This window comes from Passer domesticus, chromosome 1 (assembly GCF_036417665.1).
Source record: "Passer domesticus isolate bPasDom1 chromosome 1, bPasDom1.hap1, whole genome shotgun sequence".
Classification (NCBI taxonomy): Eukaryota; Metazoa; Chordata; class Aves; order Passeriformes; family Passeridae; genus Passer; species Passer domesticus.
In genome coordinates, this window is record NC_087474.1 from 109,613,222 (window position 1) to 109,638,771 (window position 25,550).

Genomic DNA, 25,550 nt, shown 5'->3' on the forward strand with positions numbered 1-25,550 from the left:
AGGAGTGGAATGAGGCTAAAAAGAGAGAGAGGGGAGAGGGGAGAAGTAGAAAAATACTTGAGAGGAAGGGCCACAAATGTAATCAGAGGGATGGAGTACCCCTCCCATGGAGACAGGCTGAGAGAGTTGTTCATGCTGGAGAAGAAAAGGTTCCAGGGAAACCACAGAGTGAACTTCCAGTATTTAAAGCATGGCTGCAAGAGAGTGGGAGAGGGACTTTTTACAGGATATGGAGTGATAGGGCAAGGGGAAATGGCTTTGCATTAAAAGAGGACAAGTTTAGATTAGATATGAGGAAGATAGTAGGAAGAAATTATGAGATGGATTTTAGGAAGAAATAGATAGGTAGATAGATATTAGGTAGAAATTATTTATTCAGAGGGTGGTGAGACACTAGAACAGGTTGCTCAGATAAATTATGGATGTTCCATCCCTGTTCAAGTTCAGGTTGGATGGGGTTCTGAGCAACCTGATCTAGTGGGATGTGTCCCTGCCCATGACAGGGGAGCTGGAGCTGGATGTTCTCTAAGGTACTTTCATACCCAAACCATTCTATGAGTCTATGCCAAGCCAAGAGTAAGGAAGGTGAATCAAGCAAAGAATTGATCAGAGTGCATCAGAGAGTTGAATCCAGAAACTGGTACATACAGAAGTAAAGCAGGCAGGTAAAGTAAAAGGGAAGACTGTATTGAAGAACATAGGGCAATCTAAAGGTAAGCAAGATATCCTGGAACAGTTTTGTAATTTGGTTTGTGTTTCTTCATGCTAGCAAATTACATCTTCTTTTCTTTGAATCAGAGTTGATATGTGTGTGTTCAGTTCATGTTCCAGTTGTGTACAACACTCATACAGGGGTTGTTAAAAGCACTGTGTTTAGGAGGAATCCCATGGCTGCCTATCTTTCACCATAGAGCATATCTTAAATAGATGTAATAGCAAGTGTCTGAACTACTTTCAGAAAAGTAGTGTAGTTTCTCTTGTTGATAGTATTAATTTGCCCCTTAGTGGTGCTAAAGGATGGTGAATCACTGTCAGTCCAGTGGGATGTCATTTAGGGAACAGATGGACCCAGATGTTCCATCTGTGTAAGAGGAAATCAGGATATTGTCTTTTCTACCAGATCATACAAACTTTGAAGGCCTGGGAATGCAATGAGTTTGCTCAGCTCTCTGCATAAAGGTACAATTAACAAACTTTTCTTGATCATGAGTCTTGAAAAGCTCGGCTGACTCTCTTCATCCATCTCCAACAGTGAACCCACACAGGTCACCATGCTCTATTCCCGTCAGGGGACCACAGAAACCATTGAGGAGGTAGAAGGGGAGCATGAGGAAGAAGGAGCTCATTCTGCATCAAGGTTGGAGGAAGAGGAGGTGGAAGACTATAGCCTGGATTCCGAAGGAGCTGCGTATACTCCTGACACCGACGTGCCGTTGTACTCCACAGTGGACAGCAATGCAGAAGCTCCACCTTCCTATAGCAAAGCTGTCAGCTTTGAACACCTTCCCTTTGGCTCCCCAGATGACTCGGCTGGGAAGAGCCTCATGATGGTGAGCCCGGATGACAGTCGGACAGACAAACTGGACAGGATTCTGCCCCCACTGACACACGAGCTAACAGCTAGTGAGCTGCTCCTGAACAAGTAAGAATCCTCGAACAGGAAAAATTGTTGATCACAGTGTGTAAAATTTTGTTATTACTTTGGGGTTTTGTTTCAGAACTAGCCTACAATTTCTGATTCAGACCTTTTGCTAAATTTGGTCTAAGGGAAGAAGCTCATTTCCTGTGCAGTTGTTCTAATTAGAGATTTCTAAAGTGACTCAAATTCATCTTGGAAGGAATCTCTTCTTTTTTCCTAGATGCCATATTTAATCATTTTGATTAGCATTGAATTTCTGTGCTGCAATTGTCTTGGGGTCAAGGGCTTTTCTAAATATTCTTTGCGGAGAGGGCCTCTCTTCTCCAGGCAGCTGTGATTTCAAATGAGTTTCCTCCAGGGTTATCTGGAAAAATGTTTCTCCTTAAATTATTTTGGGTTACTGAAAGGGAAACTCTGACCTTTGGCAGTTTTTGTTTAAGCCAGTGGGAGCTGAGGGTTATGGAGGGACGCCACTTCGCAAGGTGTTTTCATAAGGGAGAGGATGTTCCCTCCTTTACCCCTTAGACACTGTGCTCACTAGTGAGCACAGCCAGCATGGAGGTGGGGATGGTGCCACTGCACATCTTCAGCTGCTCTCTGGCCTGACTGAGTTGGAGAGGGCTTCCCCAAAAGCAGGGGCAAAATCTTAAACCACAGAACTGCCTTTCAGCGTGCCTGCACCTGGAGAGAGAGGGTGTATAGGGTGTATAGATCTGACTTTGTCAGATGCAGTGTCTTGTCTTCTGGTTTTCCATAGCAATTTTTGCTTTTCAGTAAGATTCCTTCTCAGGCCAGGAAACTTTATGAAAAGCAGAGAGGATTATGAATGTATATGAAAATCGTTGCCATTTATATTTATTTGAGTCATATAAATAGAAGATTGGACACATCTAATGCTCATGTTCTAATCTAGTGCCCCTGGTCTGGTGATGTGCCTCTGTTTTTTCTCTAATTCCTATCTGTGCTGATAAATCGGATGTGAATCCACACCAGTATTGGCTGATTTGCGTGAGATATGTTGGTTGGACAGCTGTAGGAAAGCTGTATTTGTAGAAGTGCTTAGGCCAGGCCGATTCTCTTTCTGAGTAAATTAAAAAACAGTAGAACAATGCTTCTAGTTATTTTTTCTGAAATTTTTGTTTTCTGAGCTTAGAATCAGGCTATTTGATTATAATATCAAATTCCCCCCCTTTTTTTTTTTCTTCCATTGGACTGAGCAGCAGATTTTAATACTTTTTAAAGGGAAAAATAGTAGCAATTTGAAAAGCAGCTCATGTGAAGTTCATGTTCAGTTCATTTGTGGTACTCTTCTCCTCACAGGATGTTTCATGATGACGAGTTGGAGGAGTCAGAGAAGTTCTATGTTGGTCAGCCTCGAGTCTTGCTCCTTATTTATGCCCTGTACAATACGCTGGTGGCCCGGTCAGAAATGGTGTGCTATTTTGTGATCATCCTTAACCACATGATCTCTGCCTCCATGATAACCCTGGTGCTTCCCATCCTTATATTCCTGTGGGCCATGCTGTCTGTTCCTCGGCCAAGCAAACGCTTCTGGATGACAGCCATTGTCTACACTGAGGTATGCTGCTGGTTTTGCAAGCCCACGTTGAGCACAGAAAACTGAAGTTGTAATCTTTGCCTGGCCCCCTTGCTGGTTTTGATCTCTGGGATCTGGGCTGGGCCTTTGGCCCTTCGTAGTAATACAAGTATTTGCTAAAGTCCTCAGCAATTTTTGTGGTATGGAAAGATCTTGTTGGTTATTTCCTTCATTGCAATGAGCAATATCATTCCTGGCATGTAAAGCAGTTCTCACAAGAACAGATCATTTGCAAACTGTTGCTTTGTAATGGTTAATCAAGAAACAGAGTTCACTGCCTGTGGTATCTCAGTACCACTGAGTATCATCTGCTGGTGAATTTTGATTGACTTTATTACTGGAGAAATGTGAATTGTTATGCCTCTGTAGTAATGAGTATGCTTGTTTATGTTCTCATAAAACTGACAAAGTACATATATTTTATCCCTCTTACTGTCATGAGGCTATTATATCTGACATGCTTATAAAACACCCCAAGTGTGTTGTGTTTCCAAACAGGTGGCCATTGTCATCAAATACTTCTTCCAGTTTGGCTTCTTTCCTTGGAATAAACATGTGGATTACACAAAGGATAAACCTTACCATCCACCCAATATTATTGGCATTGAGAAGAAAGAGGGTTATGTGCACTACGATCTTGTTCAGCTTCTTGCTCTATTCTTCCATAGATCCATTTTAAAGGTAATCTGGGTTCAGGTAGTTTCTTATTTTCTATTTAATTTTTAATTTTAATTTTTAAATCACTCTTGTGATATAAAGAAGTCATTCATTTAGTTATCAAGAAAATTTTTTTCTACTAAAGGGTTACTGAGCACTGGAAGTGGCTGCCCAGGGAAGTGGTTGAGTCAGCATCCCTGGAAGTGTTTAAAAGGCGTTTAGAGGTGGCACTGAGGAATGTGGTTTAGTGGTGGATTTGGCAGTGCTGGGTTAACAGCTGAATTGGTGATCTCAAAGAAATTCTGCAACCTAAATGTTTCTGTGATATCCCAACACATTGAATTTGTCTTCTCCCTTGTGAACACATAACTGAGCTGAGCAATGCCTGTGATAAATGCTGTGACAGAAATACAGGCTTGATACATTCTCTTTGTGTTTTTCGACTAGTGCCACGGATTATGGGATGAAGATGAGAAAGGAGACAGCTCCAGTAATAAAGAGGATACTGATGATGAGCTCTCTCTGACAGGAGGCAGGAGAGACTCTTCTGCCTCTTTGAAATCTGTCAATCTTGCTGCATCTGTGGAGTCCATCCATGTCCACTTCCCTGAGCAGCAGACTGCCATCAGGAGGAAGAGTTCTAGCAGCATATCCCAGCTTTCTCACAGGTCCAGCTTCTCCTCACACAGATCTAAGAGAGGTAAGTGTCATGGCATTTCTGGAATTTAAAGGACAAATGTCCATTTCCCATAGGATCATTCCACCGAAACCTTGGGCCGGTTGCTGAGGAACTCCCATGGGCTGCTGAATGCTGCTGCTTCTCAGTGATGAAATAGGATATGAACCAATGTATCTTCATGTTTGAACACACTCCAAGCCCTCCTAAAGTTCAAATGGAGAGCCATACTTTGTGATTCATTATGTTTTTTAAATTACATTATCCAAAAGCTGGAAAAAGAATGCTCAGTGTGGCCCAGATCCAGAAATTCTGGTTCAGCATAATCCCCAGCTAGAGGGAATGCAAAGCACATGTATTTTTCATATCTACATTTGTAGACACTTGAATTAAGAAAATGTTTTTATTAGTTTTATTGAAACAGATTACATGTCCCATCTTGTGAAAAGGGCAGGAGTACCCTAGCGTAAATATCTATCATACCAATTGAGGTGACTGAGTCAGATTAATCAAATACTTGCTGTTATCACTAGTCTGCTTTCTCTTTTTATAGCTATTAATCAAGTTTTGATCTGCCAGTGATTAAACCTTTACTGGATGCTCTCAAGATTTTATCATACTGGGGGGAAAAGGAAGAATTCATTTCAAAGCTTCTTTCAAACGTGGGAGTCATATGAAATGGAAGTCTCCAGATTTATTACTTTCTAACTTTAGTATTTAAACTTTTCTTTCTAATTGACTTCTCTTTCCCTCCCCTTTTTTCCAGGAAGTACCAGTACACGGAACAGCAGTCAGAAGGGAAGCAGTGTGTTAAGCATCAAGCAAAAATCTAGAAAAGAGCTTCTCATGGAAAAGTTTCGAGAACAAATGATCAAAGCCAAGGCTTTTACAATTAAAAAGTGAGCAGTATGAGGAGTTGTGTGGGTTTGGGGGGAGGATCCTAACAGTAAAGCAGTAAGCCAGCTTTTTAGAGGGAGCAGGCTACTACTGATGTTAATTCAAGTGTTTGTTTTACGCAGATGTCCCACCAGCTGAACATCTGACAAATCAGCAGTTGTTAAAATAGCATCTGCCTGATAAAAAAGTTAAATATCCCATGTGACCTTGCTTGGCTATGTATATTTGTACTGAACAAATACTAATACAGTCGTTTAGAAGCAATCAGAAACAAGGACTGGTGTCTCTGCATTCCTGTGCAGGCTATCAGAGTAGATCTTGGATATCTTTAAAACTATTAATCATACCACTCTCAGCCTTTACTTTCTTCAGTGCAAGTTATGTGCTATTAAATCACGTTGTGGTCTATGTTGTTTTAGGACTCTCCAGGTGTACATGCCCATCAGACAGTTTTTCTACAATCTTATTCACCCAGACTACAGCGCAGTGACTGATGTGTACGTGCTGATGTTCCTCGCAGATACAGTGGACTTCATCATCATTGTGTTTGGATTTTGGGCTTTTGGGGTATGTCACAGAGGCACCTATCTGTAAATCCTCTGCAGGATTTACGTCTTGTAGATGCTAAATATCATGCAAGTGTCCTTTTTCCTTGACCACACTTATATTTTGCTTTTCAGAAACATTCTGCTGCAGCAGATATCACTTCTTCATTATCGGAAGACCAGGTCCCAGAGGCATTTTTGGTGATGGTGCTCATTCAGTTTGGTACCATGGTGGTAGATCGAGCACTGTACCTCAAAAAGACTGTCATGGGAAAAGTCATCTTCCAGGTCATCCTTGTTTTCGGAATACATTTCTGGATGTTCTTTATCTTGCCTGGAGTGACAGAAAGGTATAAGCCTTATAAAGAAACAATGTGGGTGGAATACTGATGCTCTAGTTCTTAGTATTTAAATTGGAGATGTTTATAGCTAGGCTTTGGAATCATGATGAAGTTTCTTCTTTCCCTCACTTCTAAGCAGAGAGTTGGAATGCATTTCCACAGCAGTAACTGTGGCCAATATAAGTTTGAGGAAGAATTAGTTATATAGGTACAGAAATATTCTCAGTTTAGGCCAAAATGCAAGCAGGTGAAAGAAAAATTGCCTGTAAGTGAGTGATTAGAGCCTTCAGCTGAGACAATGTTGGCCTCTGATCCAATTCCCTGCTCCCAAGACTGCTGCATGCTGCTTTAGAAGAGCGAGTAGAAAATGTCTCCCTTAGAGTAACTTATAAGTTAGCACTTTCCTGAAATGTGTGAACTGTGGATTTAAATCTCCTTAAACTGAGGAATGTCTAAAATATGTGTCTGTTCTGAAGAGCAAAGCTCTCCTCCTGTGCTCCTGCCACTTGGCTCTGGAGGTGGATGCAGTCACCCACTGCATAAAATGTTGTGTCACATACCTGTTAGGTTCACTCCCAAATCTAACATCTTTCATTTCATGGCTCAGGGCACTGACCACTGCAGTCTGCACTGCAAGGTGTTAAGGTTCCCTCCCTAGTGTTTGGCTAATTCCCCTCTTCTTACTTTAGGTTGCCTTGAAGTATTTCCCTCACTCCATTGACTGTCCATGGAAATTGAGTGTATCACCTGGGCACCTTACACTTCACTAACAGTCAAGTTATTTTACTGGAAAAAAATAAATAGGTTCATAGTGTAAAAGAAGACTGAAAGTCTCACTTCCTCTCAAGAAGAAAGTGAAGTAGCAATTGTGCACAAATTTGAAAAAAAAAAAAGTTATTTTTCAAATACATCTCTATATACTGCACATTGAGAATTGTTAGGAAATAAAATAATTTTGACTTTGTGGTTTTGGGAAATCTATATCAAGTTGTTAGTATCAAATCTGCATCTGAAACATCCTGTATTCCTTCTAAGGGAGATTAGAGCCCCCTGCAAATTTCTTAATTAAAATACTTCTGTGGGATTTAATTGAAAATATTGGGTTATGGCTGGATGGCAAATGCTGTCCTTCATGAGGCATCTGCTGCAGATCCACTGTGCTATTCAATAACAACCAGAATGGCACACGTGAGGAGAGGCTGAGGGTTAGTTCAGTCCAGAGAAGAGAAAGTGAAGAGCTGTCTGAACCATTTGTTGGAACAAAACTTGAGTTAAGCAGGGAAGGGTGGAAAATATTTTCAGAGGTCACTCCATCTTCAATCCCTGTATGAGGTGCTGCCATGAACACAAGTAGCCACTAAAGCTGCCCTGATTGAGCCCCTACCCAGGACTCACAGAGGGCTGAGCCATCAGGGGGGCTGAGGAAGACTGGTCTGTGTGGGGCAGCAGGGGATCTTCAGCATGCAGAGGGAGAGGGCACTGCCAAGGCCTTCACTCTTTGGGGAGCCCGTGCCCAGTCTCTCCCCTGTGACCCTGAGGTGACAATGGATGCTGGTTTTAGGCTTTTTCATTCAGTGTCTTTCCAATACTCTTTTAACCCTGCCATGGGGTCAGAAACCAAGGCCTTTTCACAGGACCTCAGGAAGGGGAAACTGCCAGGAGCAAAAAACATTTCAAACTAATTTGGTCATACACAGACACAAAGCTCATAATTTTCCTTTATCTTTTCCTTTACAGGAAATTTAGCCAGAACACAGTTGCCCAGCTCTGGTATTTTGTGAAATGTGTTTATTTTGGCTTATCAGCTTATCAGATACGCTGCGGATATCCAACTCGTGTTCTTGGCAACTTCCTCACAAAAAGTTATAACTATGTCAACCTGTTCTTATTTCAAGGGTAAGCACAGACTTAGTGCCTTTCTTCTTTCTTTTGTGCAATAAGGATCTGCTATAGTGAAATGCTGGGGTTATTAATGACTTTTCTTCACAAACTGCTGGAAATAAGAGAGTAAATTGTCCCTTGTAGTCCACAAGAAAAAGAAAAATATATTTCTGGAAGGCAAACTTGATAAAATTCCATTTCTCAGTCTGAAACCAGAAGCCTGATATACCAGTCAGCCATTCAGTCCCCTATGAAACAGACATTTTTAACACTTCTAAGAAATCACCTTTGTGAACAGAAATAGGGGCTACACATTGTGCTAGAAAACAGGTAATGTTATTAGTTCTGCAGTCCTAAAAAGTAGTAAGGTGTCAAATCCCAAAGAGACCTTTGGAGCAGGTCTACCTGCTGTACCTCAGCAGGTGAAAGGATTGAAGTGAAAGACAACACACCTGAGAAATAGGAACTTAAAAATAAGCACCAAAAAAAAAAAGTTTGCTTTGAGAAGTGTTGCACATTTGAAAATCCTCAGGAGTTCAGGGTGTTAGGGCAAGGAAGAGGAACAGCATTACCTCAGAGTGAAAGATGGTTTTACACAAGCAGAGCACATCCTCCATTTACACACAGTTACAATGGCCTTGTGATTAAGCCAGTTTGAAGCATGTGTGCAATTCACAGAAAAAAATTTAATCACTTCAGCCTTTTCACAGTATTTGCAGTATGGGCTTCTTGTAGTCCAAGGAAAAGTTACAGAAGAAAGCTTTCCCCACATGAAATACTCTTTAAAGTGTGGGGCTAGGAAAGGGAATGGTGCCCTTTGAACAGCTCCTCATTGCCTGTTGATTTCCTGTTGATTTCCACCTTCTTCTGCTGTTTAATTCTGAGTCTCAAAGCCCAGTTCTATGTGCAGCAGTGGGCTGCCCACCTACTGCAAAGATGCCATGCAACACTCGGTGTAAGGAGGTATAAAATTAATCCCACCATCCTGCAGAAAACAGATTCATCTCCCAGGTCAGAGGAATCTAGGAAATCTTGAACTGTTCCATCAGGGGCTCAATCACAATTATGGACATAATGATGCATAACCATATTTATGGCCTGGCAAGAAGATATAAAGTAACACAAGCTATGGCAATTTCAGGATGTGATTATATTTGTGTTCACAGGATCCCCAGTTAAGCTCTTTTCACGTTGTCTTAATTCTCCCTCTTGTCATATATACACTTGCTGTGCTTGTTTGATGTGATGCCTCTGTTCCTGATGAGTTATCTGCTGTGGTCTCCCTTCAGGTTCCGCCTAGTTCCATTTTTGACTGAGCTGAGAGCAGTAATGGACTGGGTTTGGACTGACACCACTCTCAGTCTTTCCAGCTGGATCTGTGTTGAAGATATCTATGCTCATATATTCATCCTGAAGTGTTGGCGAGAGTCAGAAAAAGTAAGGAAACCCCATATGAGTGATTCAGACCCTTTCTTCCCCATGCAGAAGGGAAGAGAAATAATCATGAGTCCCTCAGTAGTTGAGGAATCCACCACAAAAAGTTTGTTGGAAGATATGCCTGGCACTTGTGTTCAGAAATATCCAGACTGTTGGGTACTTTACATTAGTTGGCAGCTGCTGCGAATGAAACTTCACATGGCTTCTCTTTTGTGCCCAGCTGATTTTTCCACCATTAACGTGAACTCCAGAAGTGTGTGCCTGCTGGCTTAATTGCATGCCTGGGTTTCAAGACTGGGGTTTGAAGTCCTGGTATTCACACAGTCACACACAACTAAATGAGTAACCTGGAGTAGCAGGGAAGCTGTGGCTGAGGAGAAAGGTCAGTAGAAGGAAGAGCTCCTGCCCCGCAGTGCAGGTCCCAGGGACATTGGGGATGTCCCAGGGTTGATGACACACCCAGGGTTCATGTAACTGCAGAGGGAACTCAGCTGGCTCCTTTATCTCAGGAAAGTCCCTGCACATCCAGAACTGAACTGTGGGCCAGATAAACCCACCATTTGTCTCACGGAAATTTCAGTCTCTTTAAATCATTTAAGCTTCAGTTCAAATTAAACTTGCAAATTCTGGATTCTTTGTAACTGCTATAAAGATTGCAACCATATGCTTGCTCATTTTGCCAATTTGAAAAAGAAATTAAACATTATTTTAAGAGTGACCAAACCAGTCAGAAATTCTACATCTGTATTGAAGTGGATTTACTTTTAAGTGTTACTGACGTATTTCTACTTTTATTATAATCCTGTCTCTTAATGGCAATTGCTTTCTAAGTATATCACGTAGATTAACTCAGAGCTACAGTGCGCACAAATCATGCATATAGGCTTTTTCTCTATGACTCCCACTTCTGCCATGAGTGGAAGGAGTTGTGAAGAACTTCAGGAGCTGGGGAGGTAATAACCCAGCTCTACTTTGACTCTCTGTCTCACCGCATTTTTTAAGCTACAATTCACATGATGTGTAGCAGAGATCTGACATGGGAAGATTTCCATGTCTAAGCTGGCATGTATGTTCTGATGCCATACAGAAAAATAACTGTGTCACAACTTTACGAGTATTGTTGAAGGTGCTTTGGTTCCCTCTCTCTCTCACTGAGTGGAATGCCTAAGTATTTGGACTGCTAGAGTCTCTCTGAGATGTTCTATAACATCATTAGCCTAAACTAATATCCTCCAGACTAATAATAATAATAATAATAATAATAATAATAATAATAATAATAATAATACCCCTGCTGATCTTGATATGGTATTTTAATGAAAATACTATTCTGTAGCACGAGACAAATGACTTCATACACTGCTTCTGAAAAGTAAATAATTGGTTTTAAATATAGCATTATATTACAAATGTAATATTCTCATAGGGCTTTATGGATTCATGTTACAAAGCAAGAACAACTTCCTGAAAGCCAGATTCCTGGGGTGTTGGAAGTGCAGTGCAGTACACTTTTATTTTGCACATGTGGTATGCAATGCATGGAGGACAGGCTACTAAACCCTGTAAGAGAATTACACCAAAATAAATTACAGTGAAAGTAAAACATTTTACAGGATGGTGAGAGTATTGAGAGTATTCAGTCATGAGGCAAATAGCAGAGGACAGGAATTATGGGCAAGGCAGAACAGACATGCCATTGATCTGCTTTGAAGAGAGAAGAAAAGCAGTCACTTTTGTCCTCAGAAGCTAGGAAAGAGAAGGATGTTACATCAGCAATATCCAGATTTTAGGAACAGCAACAACATTTTTAACATTAGTTAATTGGAGTCGGTGTGGAATTCACTAGAAACAGATTGGATCAAGCCTGTGAACTCTTAGAAATACTGTAAGTGAGATGTGAAATGAATGTAGAGGTAGGGCAATATCAGAAATTTTACTGATTGTATATGTCAGTTGCTGGCAAACAGTTTTCCTACTCCCTCCATCCACCACAATATACAGTTTTCAGCAGTTCAAGATGTATGAGAGGAAGTCTGCCTTAAGGAGTTTTGTGATAAAACTTTTCAGAAATGCAAATACAAGAATGTGGGTCCTTCATGATAGCAGTTTTTGGAACAAATTGTTGTATTACTGTTTCTGCTATTATTTTATATGTTGTTCTTGTGACTTCATGCTAGCACTTAGACAAAAAATCAAATTATCAAATTCTTCTTTTTTTATGGTTGTGAAGAATCGAAATCACAGAGGTTTACAATATTTTTCACACTGGACACACATTTTGTGTTCACTTGGCACTTCTCTCTGTTGCCATCAGAAATTGGGTGTCTGTGCAGGTTTGGCTAAAAAAATCTCAAAGTAGCTGTCCTGACATGGGGTAGCAAATTACCACAAGAGATGGGAAGCCTTAAGATCATTATATATTCACCCATCAAATATTATGATGTGTACCTTTGATAGAAGAGACGTTACCATACTGCTGTTTGCTTTTGCAGAGATATCCCCAGCCAAGAGGCCAGAAGAAAAAGAAAGTTGTGAAGTATGGAATGGGTGGCATGATTATCGTCTTGCTGATTTGTATTGTCTGGTTCCCACTGCTCTTCATGTCTTTAATCAAATCTGTTGCAGGCATCACCAACAAGCCTCTAGATGTATCAATCACAATAACTCTAGGAGGTTATCAGGTAAAAAAGAAACACTAAAAACAAACTCTGTTTTTTGCATTATATTTCCTTGTATCATTTCTCCTTCCTTCCACAGAATTGAGCTCTCCTGCTTTATGCAAGGTACCTGGCAAGCTTCCATAAATGACCCCTTTTGCGTTTAAAAATGTTAGTTTATCACTGATGTAAAATATTATCCTCATTTTCAAGTTAAAACCAGCCTCTACTGGCAGTGGAAACTGAATCAATTATCCTACAGGTCCACATGGTAGATATAAGGTAATTGTAGGCAGCTTGCATCTCAGAGGAAGGAGATTATAACATTGTCTTGTTGAATTGAGTGCCATAATTGTCTTGGACTGTGATGCACAGGATGCTGGACTGTGTATGTAGCAGCCAATGTGAAGTAAATGTGATAAGCATGTGTTCTTTTGTTTCCCAGCCTATTTTTACCATGAGTGCTCAGCAGAATCAGCTCAAAAGTTTGGATCCGAATGAGTTCAAGGAATTTGTGAACAGCTATAGGGGTGATACTGTAAGTGAAAAGTACCTCATTACTTAAAAATATGTGCATGTTTCCATGGAGGCCTTTTGTGAGTTTTGTTTGTGTAGCTGTAAGTGGTCGTCAGTGCTGTCATCAATTGGAAGATATTTCTATAAAGAGGATTTGCATGAAAAAAAATTCAGACACATCATTTGTCAGGACAATGCTGGGTTATGGTGAGTCAAGCTACCATGAATGCAGACATCTTTGAACAAAATCCTGGAAGGTAGAAACCCTAATTGTCTTGTTGTCTGAATGAAACCCTCCCTCTAAATGACAGAAACGTTCAGGAGATGTGATGCTGTTTGTGTACTGCCAAAGAAAACGTGCTGTGGGGACAAAACAGTGTCTTACGCACTTTTAAGCCCCATGCTCCTTTCTAGAGCACACATCTTTCACCTTCCAGTGAGGAATGGTGGTGCTGTCAAAAGAAAGTGTGCATAGCCTAGAAGTGTTTCGACATTAAAATGTCAAAAAAAAAGCATTTAAGCATAGTGTGAGTGTTTCGTGGAGCAACACGCCCAGTTTCCACAAGTTTCTACAGGAAAAGGACTAGTAATTGGTAGGAGCTGTTGTGTTGCTAATGTAACTAACATTTGATCACATATAACCTTTAAAAAAGTGTTTGCTACTAGATCTTTAAAGAATTTGATATTAGAATTTGATATTGGGTCCTACCACATAGCCCATGTATAATAGCACTAATGTTGTAACCTAGATGCATTTGTAATTTACAAGGTTCTAGTTGGTTCATCCCTTGTAGACACTTCTTTATGTGGAAAGATACTTAACAAAAGGCAGAGTAAAATTTTAACTCAAGTTTAAACAGCCTCTACAGAGTCTGTTTCATGAACTTTCAGACTCACTTTAGCCAACGTGACCATCAAACAATTTTTGTTTTGCCTTTTTTAGCTTGGCTATACTGTGTTGATTCCCCTTCCTATCTCAAGCCCCAGTTGGTACCTGAGGAAAACAATCAGTGCACACCACTGCACTTACAATTAATCAAACATTTACAAATCTGTCTGACTGGGAAGTGTGGTTCTGTGTCTTGTGAATATCACTGCACTGAAATTTTATTTTCTTCTTCTGCACCTACAGGCTGCATTGCAGTTTCTAGAGGGCTATGCAAGAGAAGATATAACTCGAGCAGACCTGGAAGGAAATTCAAACTCTTTATGGACCATCAGCCCTCCCAGTAGAAATAAAATGATACAGGGACTTCAAGACTTTAATGCTGATTTCACTTTAGTTATTTCATGGACCATTCAGAGGTAATTAAACAAAGTTACTATGAGGTGGATGGGTCATTTGCCAAGCATTAGTTCAGTAGAATAGTTCCACATTGCATTTTTGGTTTAGTTTTTTAGCAAATTCTATTGTATGGCAAAGCAAAAACTGAGAGTAGGGGAGAGAGAGACAGAGAGAACTCAGTCTTGTTACCCATGAAAACATTTGTTACCTGCAGTTCTCAAAAAATAAAGAGGTGGAACCATTACCAAATAGATTATTTAAAATATCCAGGTGGAATTTTCAATGGGACTTGAGAAGAAGGAAGAAAAGAAAAAATGAGAATTTTTTAGCCTGTTTTAGGTGGGGATGTTCCAATGAACTGCCCTTAACAACCTTGCTAACATTTATAGAAAGGGTTTTCCCTTAGACTTAGTTAAGGCAGAAAACCTGTGAGGAAATACAAACAGAAGTTCTTTGTCCTCTTATTAAGGGAGTCTGGAAGTGATACAAACAATTTTTATGTGCAAATACCATAAAATGGCAAAGATCCATTTTGTTGAGACCTTTGCTCATGTGAGCTTTCTTTGACCCCAGTCAAAGAAAGAACTAACTTTACAATCAAGTTCTTGAAAGAGATAGCCTGGACTAGAAATTTGTTGCACTCAGGCTAGAGCACACCCAGTCATCAAGGTCATTTGCTGGCTACTGTCTGCCAGATGGGGTTCCTGTAGATTGCTGGATTAAATTGGAGTTAAGTCATCACTCCATGGAATCCAAGTTCCTTTGCAGCCTCCGTATTTATGTTTCCTTAGACGTAGAAGCTGGATTGTTGTAAGACTATGCACAAGAGGCAGGTCAGCTGAACTGCTGTGGGAGCTCTGAACATGCTGGGTCTGTTCTTCCACAGTCAGAAACAGGCTTGCAATGGATCTGCACACTTAATTCAACTTTATTTGACATCCCCCCCCCCACCCCCTTATTTTCCTTATTGTCCTGGAAGCACAGGCTATTAGCTAGTGCATTACATCACTCCATCATTTCTGAGCCTTCCTTTAATTTTTGGTACTGCTACTCAGTTTGCCCGTACGCTGTCATGGCTACAAGCATTCATGCAGTAGTGCAAAGAGACATTTTTCACCTCAAATTGTATCTTGTGGGATAGGCTGTAAACACGAATGACTGCAAATGTTATAGACTTACCACAGTGACCTTCTGCTTGACTGCTACCTTTCTTCTGGGCCAGAGGCCACAGGCAGCAGTAAGGTGGGCCTGTTGTGTCACAGAGGCAGCACACAGGCTTTCTGCCCTTGCACATCATCTGCTGTGGGTGTTTCTCTGCAGCCCCAGCAGCTGCCCCACCCGGCCTAGGTTCTGCTCTTATTGTAGGTTGTCAATGTGTTTTCCCCTTTACTTACAACAGGAATCTCTCCCTCGGTGCCAAGGCTGAAATAGCATCAGATAAACTTACCTTCCCACTAAAAAACCATACCAGAAGAGATATTGCTACAATGATGGCTGAAAATCAACCGGAAAAGGTGTAAGTTATTTTCTTTTTCTATTTATATGCAAACTTTCCCCTTTGAAGCCTGATTTCCTAAGGTGGTTGAGCTTGTGCAAATGTTTCATTTATCTGCCCATCCATCCCTCTCTAATAACAGATGCCAACAGCACTGAAGCCAAGTAATAGTACTATTAAATGTGAAAACTTGTTTCCTATTATAAATGCAGGCTGAGAGGACCCTGAACACAGGATCATCAACAACAGGCATGGTGAAGCTATTAGTAACTTTTCTTTGATTTATTGGATAAGCACAAGTTCAGTATATTCTTAGTTCAACTCACCGTTGAGTTACAGCAGTTCAACTTGATCTGAGGATGTTGTATTGAAGATTTTTTTTTTTCTCTAAATAACTATCCAGACTGTATCTCACATTGTTACTCTTGAGTAGCACTAGATTGGCAAGGAAGTGTTAAATCACTGCGGTCAAAGGGTAACATCTGCAGTCGTTTCTGACATCAGATCTTTTCCTGTGATGGAAATTCACAGGGCATGCACTTCATATAAATATCAAACATTATTCTGCAGATATAGCTTGGTGCATTGACTGCAATGGTGACTCCTTTTAGATCTGAAAAGAATCTGGCTCTTCCTCTTCCACCTTCTCACTGGGGATTACTTTACAGCAGTAGTTTCTTAGTACTGCTAAGCCAACACATCATCCCTGAAGGCCACTTGATCTGATTTGTGGCCAAAAGAGTTGAAAAGTTTAAGCTGAGACCAGCTGGGATTGTGAAAACTCTGAGAGGTTCTTATCTGTTAGTAGTTAGAAATTAGATTTGCCTTTTCTGTGCACAGCTGTTTTTCTGCACCCACACATACTCGTGCATCCAAACAGACAGCTATTGCATGTGTGATCATTGCAGTTAAAAAATACTTGATGCCTCTCTTCTGCTGTGTGAAGATACAGCAATATTTCCTGAGGTGATGTGGGACCACAGAGGGTAATTTTTTCTCATTTGTGGGAAGAAGAAATTCATTCATAATTCTCTCTGTGCAAAAGGCAAGCAGTAACATAGGCAATATAGCTGCATTTGCCTGTCTTGCAGTATTTTTGTAGATTTAAGGGTTTTTTACTTGGTCATAAAGGAAAAATGGTTGTGATATCTATTAGCCATTCAGATACTTCTGCAGGGGGCTTTCTGCCACACCTCTGCTGGGACAATTTAGCTGCTGAGCTCCTACCTTTTCTTGGACCTGCTGGAGCAATCAGAAGGGATTTTCAATTGGCTACCCTTGTTCTTCCTCAGCGTGGTGTATGCAATGTAGCCAAGTGTCACAGGATTTATCTGAGAGCTCCTCTTCTTCCCTGGAATTTTTCAGTCATTTGAGGAAAATGTTAGGACAGTGTCTCTGCTTTTAATGAAATATGTCTCCTTCTAGATACTGGTAATTTATTCCCACTCAAGATGATTTGGAGTCCAGTGGAAGAACTTTTACAAACATCTTTCTTTAGAAATCCTCCTAAAAGCTGTGAAAATATTCCCTAATGAAAAATTCTGGCAAAAAATTATCATTCTTTTCAGGTGCTATTATCGAAACAATTCTGAAGTAATAGCTGTGCTCACAACATATTTTTCTAGCTTGTTTACTACTGGCAATATGCTGCCTTTATTATATATTTTATTGCTGACTATAAAAGCAGCCTTTTTTAAAAGGGAAACAAAATATAAAGTCTGCACTCCATGCAAATACACGTGCTCCAGCTATGTGGAATTCATGGTGTGTGAATGGTGACATTAGGGATGGAACTCTCTGCTGAAGTTCTGAAAAAACGTAGCTAAAAAATCCAGTTAATTTTCAAATGTGACATCTGAACACTATGAAGTCATAATTTAAGAAAAGAATTACTGGGAACTATGTATAGCACTGTTAGGTATTTCTAAATTCTTTTAGAGGTATAAAAATATGAAATATTTGATTTCTCAATTTTTTCCAGAACATTAGAGGAAGTGTATCCATACTACATCAAGGCTCCTAGTGATTCTCTGGCAAAACCCATAAAGCAGCTATTGAAAGGTATGTCTCCAGACCATGGAAACCAGAGTATGGTTTAAAGAAGTGCAAGGCAGCACCCACACTTGTACATTCACAGCTGCTATGGGGCACCTCAGTCTTAAATGCACTTAAAATGGTTTCTACTTGGTGTCTGCAACCTTGAGGAGAGATAAGGTAATACAGTATAAGGCAGAAAATGCATCTCCATGTATTTTAGTTTTGGATTTAACAGTAAGGACTCTAAGGATGAAGTCCTTCTCTTTCCAGTCTGCTTTAGGAGTTCTTTCCCTTTGTTTTATGTGTAAATTATTACAAGTTTCACTTCTCCACATCTCCCTTCTACCTTACTGTGAACAGTCAGTAGTTTTGCATGTCTGCAAATGCAGCTCCTCAGCTTAAATAATGACATTATTTTTATGATTTTTTTAAGCTATTCCTTCCTTATTGGCTACAAAGAATGCACTTTAAATAACTCAGTTGAATTTCAGAATCCATACAGGTACATGCACATTCCTAAGTGTGAAAAACCTGTTGGGTTGGAATAGTGGGAACAAGTCTTTATCTAAGAGCAATTTCCTCAACAGGGGCTAAATTTGGACCTTGAATGTAATAGTAGTAGTGCTATGTAGGATGTTCTTGCCAAAGTTCTTCAAGAAAAATAATTCTTGAGGCTGAACCCTGCTCTGTAAGTAGAATTAAGTTATGAGTGCTTCACTGTCATTGGTCAGGTCCCTAATCTGAGTTTCTTTGGAAGGACTTTAATGTATACACTGCTAATGTACACTCAGGAGAACCAGAGTTCATCTCCTGTCCGTGTGATCAGTATGCATAAAACCCTTTTTTTTTGATACAAAAGAATAATATCTTTTATATCAGAAAAAGATGGTTTATGGTGGTAGTTTCCCTTTGAGATATAGAAGCTGACTGCTACCCTTCCAGCTTCAATGTTTCTGTAGGCCTGAAATGCAGACGTCATGAGTGCTATTGATATTTTGGCCTGAAAATACCAAAATTATTTCACAGTTTCTGAAAGAGCATGTAGGTAATATGAAAGATTTTAAATATTCAATGCATATTCAAATAAGATTTGCAAAAAAAAAAAATCACAGAAGCCTGGGTGTTTATACTTTTATATACAGAAATAATGGAAAAAGGAGTTAGAAGAATTTTTCTTCTGCATTGTTCGGTCCTTTTGTAATGCAGATGTTAGGAGTATCTGTCTCAAAATATTTGATTTTTGCAATTCTTGTTGTATATATATTAATACTTCTTCTTTTAAATAGGCTGCAAGTGGGAAAATATTACAGTTTCCCTTGTGAAAAATGCATCTGAAGAATGGTGGGTTTTGAATCAGCTTGGAAAAAGACAAAAAACGCCTCAAGAGAGCCTTGAACTCTTCATATTCAGTGATAAAGTCAGTCCACCAAGCCTTGGATTCTTGGCTGGTTATGGGTAAGAAGAAATCTTTACATAAAATTAAATAAAGTATATAAGATGTAAGTAGAGGTGACTTTATATGCTGATTTGGGGGGTTATTTTTTGTCGTTGTTGTAGAGTTAGAGCATTACAACATTTTGAACAGGGGTTTTATGAGATTTTCAAGTCCGTGTCTATTAATATTGTCTGTAGAAGGATTAATATTTCCAAGGGTAGTATTACCCCTGATAACTGTTCTCAGTGGGAATAAAAACAGAAGCACTCTTCACACCAATTTCCTGAAGAGAAATAACTCAAAATATGTTAGTTTAGCTGCAGATCAAGTTCTGCCCAAACTCTGCCTGGTTTTGGTGACCTCCTCAGTCTTGTAGCCAGGACTCTGGGTGTGGAAGAGTTATGAAATATATCTCCAGAGACAGAGGAAGGCAGGAGGCTAAGCATTCCCAAGAAATACACACTTCTGGTAGAATTTTGGAGAAGTCCCCATAGAAAGATTACTGGGGGGATTATCAGGGTAAATTTTAGTCTGTCACCAGTTAGCTATACCGTAACAAAAAATATAAGATATAAAACCTGACAGATTATTTGCCTTCAGCTGCTGTCAGATTTCCAGTTGTGACTTCCAAGCTGTAGCAGGCAGGACATGCGACCATCAGCGCCTGGGGTCAAAGAATTTAAATCAGCAGCCTCAGCTGTTTATGATTCCAGATTTGTGAGGTGTGAGAAGAGATCTTATTTTCCTTCATCCTGTGGCGCAGCAGAAACATGACCCTAATTAGAAATTGACTTTCAGCCCACTGACAGACTACAGTTAGCTATGGATGAGCTTCCTCACACTTGGCTGCCCTTTTATAAGGCGCAATTTGAACTCTTCCTTTCTTTCCTTTCAGCATTATGGGACTATATGCCTCAGTTGTCCTGGTGATAGGGAAGTTCGTCCGTGAATTTTTCAGCGGGATCTCCCACTCCATCATGTTTGAGGAGCTACCCAATGTAGACCGGATCCTGAAGTTGTGTACTGACATTTTCCTAGTGCGAGAGACTGGAGAACTGGAACTGGAAGAAGACCTGTACGCCAAGCTAATATTCCTGTACCGCTCACCAGAGACTATGATCAAGTGGACTAGGGAAAAAACTAATTGATCTCTTTGGCAACACACTGCAAATCAAGTTGGTTAAATCTGAATTTTAAAGGAAAAAGAAAAAAAGCACAATATTCTCTTAAGAGCTAAGCCTTTTATAGTTGGGTAGCAATGATTTTTCACTGAAGGAATCCTGGAAGCTACGGCCTTAGGAATCCATGCTGCCTTTCAAATTAAGGATCAACAGTGAAGAAGGTTGAATGATGTGTTGTTTTTAACGTGCCACTCCTCCACAATCTGGGGACTGCTTTGTAATTTAATCAGCAAAAAGTTTGCATCTTTGTCTGGCTAATTTAATTTTCCAGACAACCATTAAAACTTAGAGAGAAACAAAAGGAATGAACCCACAGAAGACTCCAGTGTACCTTCTTAATCCTTTCTGGAGCCACACAGTTTGGATTGTGCAATATGCTGTTGTACATCACTGACTTTCAAGCTACAGTAATGGGACACTGATGAGCCTTCAGGACACCCAGCACCCAGGGCCACACTGGGAACTGAAGACATTCTAGCCATACCCATTTGTAGAAAAGCAGAGGGTTTGATGTACAAAGGACACTGTGGACAAGCCTCTGTCAGCAAAAAGAAAAACAAGTAACAATCTCTTGAAATGCCTTATTTTATTTGTACAGTCACAGGAGATATTTCCACCAAACATCAATGACTTTTCTCAGGAAAAAGAAAAAGCAACTGAAACTTGACACTTCGTCAAGATTGACTAATGGCTAGAATAATATGGTGAATTATGGGGTGTTCTGCTGGGCCATCCTCTTCAGCATTACTGCTTTCCATTGGATGAGAAAAGAAAGTGAAATCCGTGACCTAATGTGCTACTTCATTTCTTATAACCCTTTAAAGACTCTGAGTAGTGTGTGCTTCTCTCTGCTCCCCATGACATGCTTTTTCCCATTTCGATGATTTAAGGCAACTCTTGTTTTGCTGTTAGCTGATATTCTTCTTCCAGTGTTTCAGGTATACAAAAATGTTTACATATTCCAAGTCACATTTTTACATCTGAGACGGGTTTTTTTTTAAGTTCCCAAATATAGACATACATATGAGCTTGAGAAATGCCCTTTTTTTTTAAATTGCTGTTATTAGTGAAACAAATGGCTCATTGCAGCATGAAAATTTACAATTGCAATGTAGGTTTCTTTCCATGTTAAAAAAAAAGAGAAAAAAATAATTGAGTGGGTAGGGTATGTTAAAAGGATATACTTGTAGTTTTGATTCAGTAATAACTTAAAATAAAGCACATGTTGCAAAGTCATTTTAGAAGTATTTTTTCCTCTGCCTTTTTACATGAAATGGGAAAAGTTTGACATTCTTCTTAATCTGTGACAAATAAATCTCTTTCTAGTAGTTAGCTGCTATTTATTATATGAATGATTAGTTAATCACCAGAAAGAAACTAACATAATTTGCTGGCACATTTTACTGCAGAACTTCGTAAAACAGCACAACTAAATGAAGTTGAAACATACTCTGCTGAGTGCTTCCATGACAAATGCTGTCACATCCATTCTATACTGTGAAAACTAACACTTTGAGCACCTTGACGTGCACAAAATAAAAATTGCTTCGTGATATTGTAACAATAAAATAATTTGATGACTGGAACTCACTGGAAGACAACCTGATTTCCTCTGAAGTGAAAAGGTGGCTGCTCATACAGCCAGGCAGCATTCCCCCCTGGATAGTTTTGCTCCATTTCTTCCATAGGTCCTGTGAATGAAAATTTAAATATACAGGGCATCCCTGACATAGCACTCAGGGATGCTAAAATGCCTTTTGTAGTTAGGTAGATCCTCACCTGGGTGTTCAGTGATTTTAAGGATATGAACACTGGAAGGAGAAGTGTGAAGGATGTAGTGTGTTTCTAAAGGTACCAGCCAGCAGAACCATGCTGGCCACACTTGGTCCCAGCTCCCTTCCTGGTTCCTTCTCTTCAACAGGCACTTCCTTTTTGTTGGGAAAAATCTGTCTTCAGAACGAGCTGTACAGTTATTTGGGCTTTGCAAAAAATGTGCTGCTCTTTCTTTCATGGATTGATCAAACTTTGAAAATAAAAGGATTCTTCTGTTGGGTTTTTTTAATTTATTTATTTTTAAAACAGCCTATAGTCAAATCATTGATCTGGACTGGGTAGCTACCTGCACTGGGTGAGGAGTGTACCTCACCATCCTTTGAGCCCAGCTGTCCAGACAAAGTTGAACTGGCAGCCAATTTCCAGGGGCATTCTAGGTGGTCAGTACTGGGACCAGTACCATCTAACATCTTCATTAACATCCTGGAAGACACAACAGAGTGCCCTTTCAGCAATGTGTGGACTTCACTGAACCTGGGTCTGGGCAGGTTTGTGCTGACACGAGTGTGTCAGCTGCTCTCCTGGGGCGTGGGCTGGGCAGCTGACAGCGGGGGCAGGACTTCCTGGAAAGGCAGATCTCAAGATGCTGGAGAAATTGTCTGCCAGGTACTTCATGAACTTGGGCAAATGCAGCAAAGTCCTGCCTCTGGGGCAGACTAACCCTTACAGCAATTCAGACTAGGTAGATGGTTTGGGTACAGCTTTAGAATAAAAAGAGATAAGACCAGGTGTGGGAATTGCAGTGTGCCCTTGAGGCAAAGGAAACCAGCAGCACACTGGGCTTTACTTACAGGATCACACCTGAAAGTCAAGGAAATTTATTCGTCCCCTCTATTCAGCACTTGTGAGACCACATCTGGAGAACTGCATGGAGCTTTGGAGGCTCCAGTGCAAGGAAGATGCTGACATACTGGACTGAGCAGGCAGCTGAGAGCACAACATGCCAGGAGAGGCTACAGGAGCTGGGCTTGTTCAGCCTCACAACAGAGAAGTCCCAAGGAAAAGCTTATTGGTGTCTACACCTGCCTGATGGTGAGATACAGAAAGCCAATCTCTGCAGAAGTGAATGATGTACCTGATTAAATAAAAGGAAAATTATTTTTACCATTAGGGCAGTCAAACACTGGAGCAAGTGCTCAGAGAAGCTGTGAGATCCTCAGTCCTGGGGATTTCCAAAACTTGGCTGGTCAAGCCCTGAGCATCGTGTTGTAAGTGGCTATGCTCTGGATTGCAGGTTTGATCTGAAACCTCCTGATGGCCCTTGCAATCTGGATTGTGTCGCGATTTTAAGATCCTGTCAGAGATGGAAAGTAACCTGCTGGTGTGCTTCCCCAGTCTATGGATCCATTAGCTCTCTTGTTCTGCCCATCAACAGTCCAGACGTAACTCCTTAAAGCAGGAGGAGAAGCAGATTTCAGCTGCAGTTTGTTTTCCTTGGATCTATTTAGAAACCTGCATGTGCTTACGCAGGCAGTGGTGTGAGTTTGTAAGTCAGAGCAAGGACAAGAGCTTTGACAACACACCCAGCTGTACCACCAGGCATCCCAGAACTCTCACCTGCCTGTGTGACAAGGCAAAAGGTTCAGCTTGCACTGTTTGTGTAATTAAAACTTTCACAGTTTTCCCTGATTTGGTAAACTGGTTAATCCCTGGGTAGTTCATACAAAGAGATAAATAAATAAATAAGACCGCAGCTGCTCTCTCTAGCACTGTGTAATATTTAAACAGGGTTTCTACTCGGAGTGCCTATGGGTTATTTTAGATGAGGCTTTGTTGCTTCCTTCTTGAGGAAGGAAACCAGAGGAAATCCAATGCTTTATTAAAAGCTTGGGGAGAACAAGAGAAAAGCAACCTGTGAGCATGCAATAGGAAAGGCAAATTCCTGTTCAGCATCCAAGGGACAACCCTGACCCACTGTACTGAAGGGCTACAGGTTTTTCTAGGTTACATTAAGAGTTAAGGTGGACACTTAAGACAGCAAAAAAAGAGCTGGAGAAGAAGTAAGTATTCAGAATTATTCAGTGAAAATAATTCATCCTTCAATTCTGTGTTTCAAGTTGATAAAGTTCATGGTAGGAGAAATCATTCACACCTTTGCTTCAAGATTTGTCTGAGGAATGTGCTGCAGAAGTAGCAAGCCATGGAAGGGATGACCAAACATCTCTTCTTGCCTCTCCAGGCCTGACAGGCACTTCCCAAGGCCAGTTCCACTGACTGCCATTTAGAACTGTTATTAAAACAGAAATCTAATGAAAAGCATCTTCTGCTATGAAGAAAACTAGTCAGACGCTGGCTGATGACCAGGGAGACTGCAGACTTTCTAAAGAGTAACTGGAGGAGTATTCATTATGAAGGAAACTATCCCTCTTCAATGTGCAGAAATTACTGATATGCCTAACAAAGTGTACAAAATGAAAACACTAACCCTGTATTAGTCCCAGGCCCTGGACTCATCAGATCATACACTCAAACCAGGATTGCTTACCTAGAGGGACACATGCAGAGCTCAGATGTATTGTGACCATCTCTTCCTGCCTCTCCTCACCAGCAGGATCACACACAAATATTTCCCTGGTGTGGGGGGCCACAAATGAGCCCAAGAGGATCCCCTCCTGGCATAAAGCTCTCAGTGCTGTGGTTCCAACCCAAACCTCTTTCAAAGGCTTTCATGAGGCCATATAATTTTTCAGAGGGAATCTGGTCTTAGTGTGAGGAATCTGACACCTCCACAGGGCCTGAGGCAGCCCAGCTGTGCTGGATGTGCTGCATCACTGGACACCAGCTAATGCCTGCTCTGCAACTTAGCATCTTGCCTTGCACGTTCAAATACATCAAACACACACGTGCCTGGACAGTGCGCATCTGCGCATGTGGGTCTCTCTCTCTCTCTCTGATTTTTAAGAGCACAATTTTGCTGGATTAGCTCTCATTAATATTTCAAGCTGTTGTCTCCTGCAGCTTGTGCTGGGGCAGAAGAGGGAGCTGCCAGCAGACACAGACGTGACCGTCAGACTCCTGTAGCAAACATTCAGGGAAAGCATATTTTTAATGTTATGGCAGCAAGAGTGAGGTAATGCAGTTAAAATATTTATGAACCCTTTCAGCTGACATTTCCAAATACCTTGTAGAGCCCAAACTTTGGAGGTCAAGGCAGTGTATTAACTAGATATTCATCCAGCTATAAAAAATTTTCCCTGTTTTAACCAATGCTGGGGACAGGAGGGAGGGAGAGAAGGGTGAATCATAGAGAGAAAAGAGAAAAGAGTTGTAAAGTTCATCACATATCAAAAGGAAACACATGGAACTTTTGGACAAAAATTGAACTGTACTTTTCTCCTTTTCACAGAAAGCCTCCTAAAGTTATCTTTCAAAGGTTCAAAACATTCTTCCTCAAAAAGAGTCACAAAATAAGGATGAACTCCAAATACTCCAAGCTTGATA

The 25,550-nt window shown here is 40.5% G+C and overlaps 1 protein-coding gene across 11 annotated transcripts in view; it reads left to right on the forward strand.

Moving 5' to 3' along the window:
• Positions 1-22,328, forward strand: part of PIEZO2 (piezo type mechanosensitive ion channel component 2) — a 288,110-nt gene extending 265,782 nt beyond the window's left edge. For 10 of the 11 annotated variants that reach the window (XM_064433512.1, XM_064433438.1, XM_064433476.1 and 7 more), the window contains 16 exons: positions 1,253-1,642; positions 2,960-3,218; positions 3,735-3,917; positions 4,341-4,593; positions 5,336-5,468; positions 5,886-6,033; positions 6,147-6,361; positions 8,090-8,248; positions 9,523-9,670; positions 12,163-12,351; positions 12,773-12,865; positions 13,976-14,148; positions 15,528-15,644; positions 17,605-17,684; positions 18,947-19,115; positions 19,991-22,328. In XM_064433512.1, the coding sequence (XP_064289582.1) occupies positions 1,253-1,642; positions 2,960-3,218; positions 3,735-3,917; positions 4,341-4,593; positions 5,336-5,468; positions 5,886-6,033; positions 6,147-6,361; positions 8,090-8,248; positions 9,523-9,670; positions 12,163-12,351; positions 12,773-12,865; positions 13,976-14,148; positions 15,528-15,644; positions 17,605-17,684; positions 18,947-19,115; positions 19,991-20,243 (2,962 nt within the window). In that variant the 3' untranslated portion in view covers positions 20,244-22,328. Of the gene's footprint in view, positions 1-1,252; positions 1,643-2,959; positions 3,219-3,734; positions 3,918-4,340; positions 4,594-5,335; positions 5,469-5,885; positions 6,034-6,146; positions 6,362-8,089; positions 8,249-9,522; positions 9,671-12,162; positions 12,352-12,772; positions 12,866-13,975; positions 14,149-15,527; positions 15,645-17,604; positions 17,685-18,946; positions 19,116-19,990 lie in introns of those variants that run through there. The other variant, XM_064433518.1, reaches the window with a different exon arrangement.
• Positions 22,329-25,550: the final 3,222 nt, after the last annotated feature.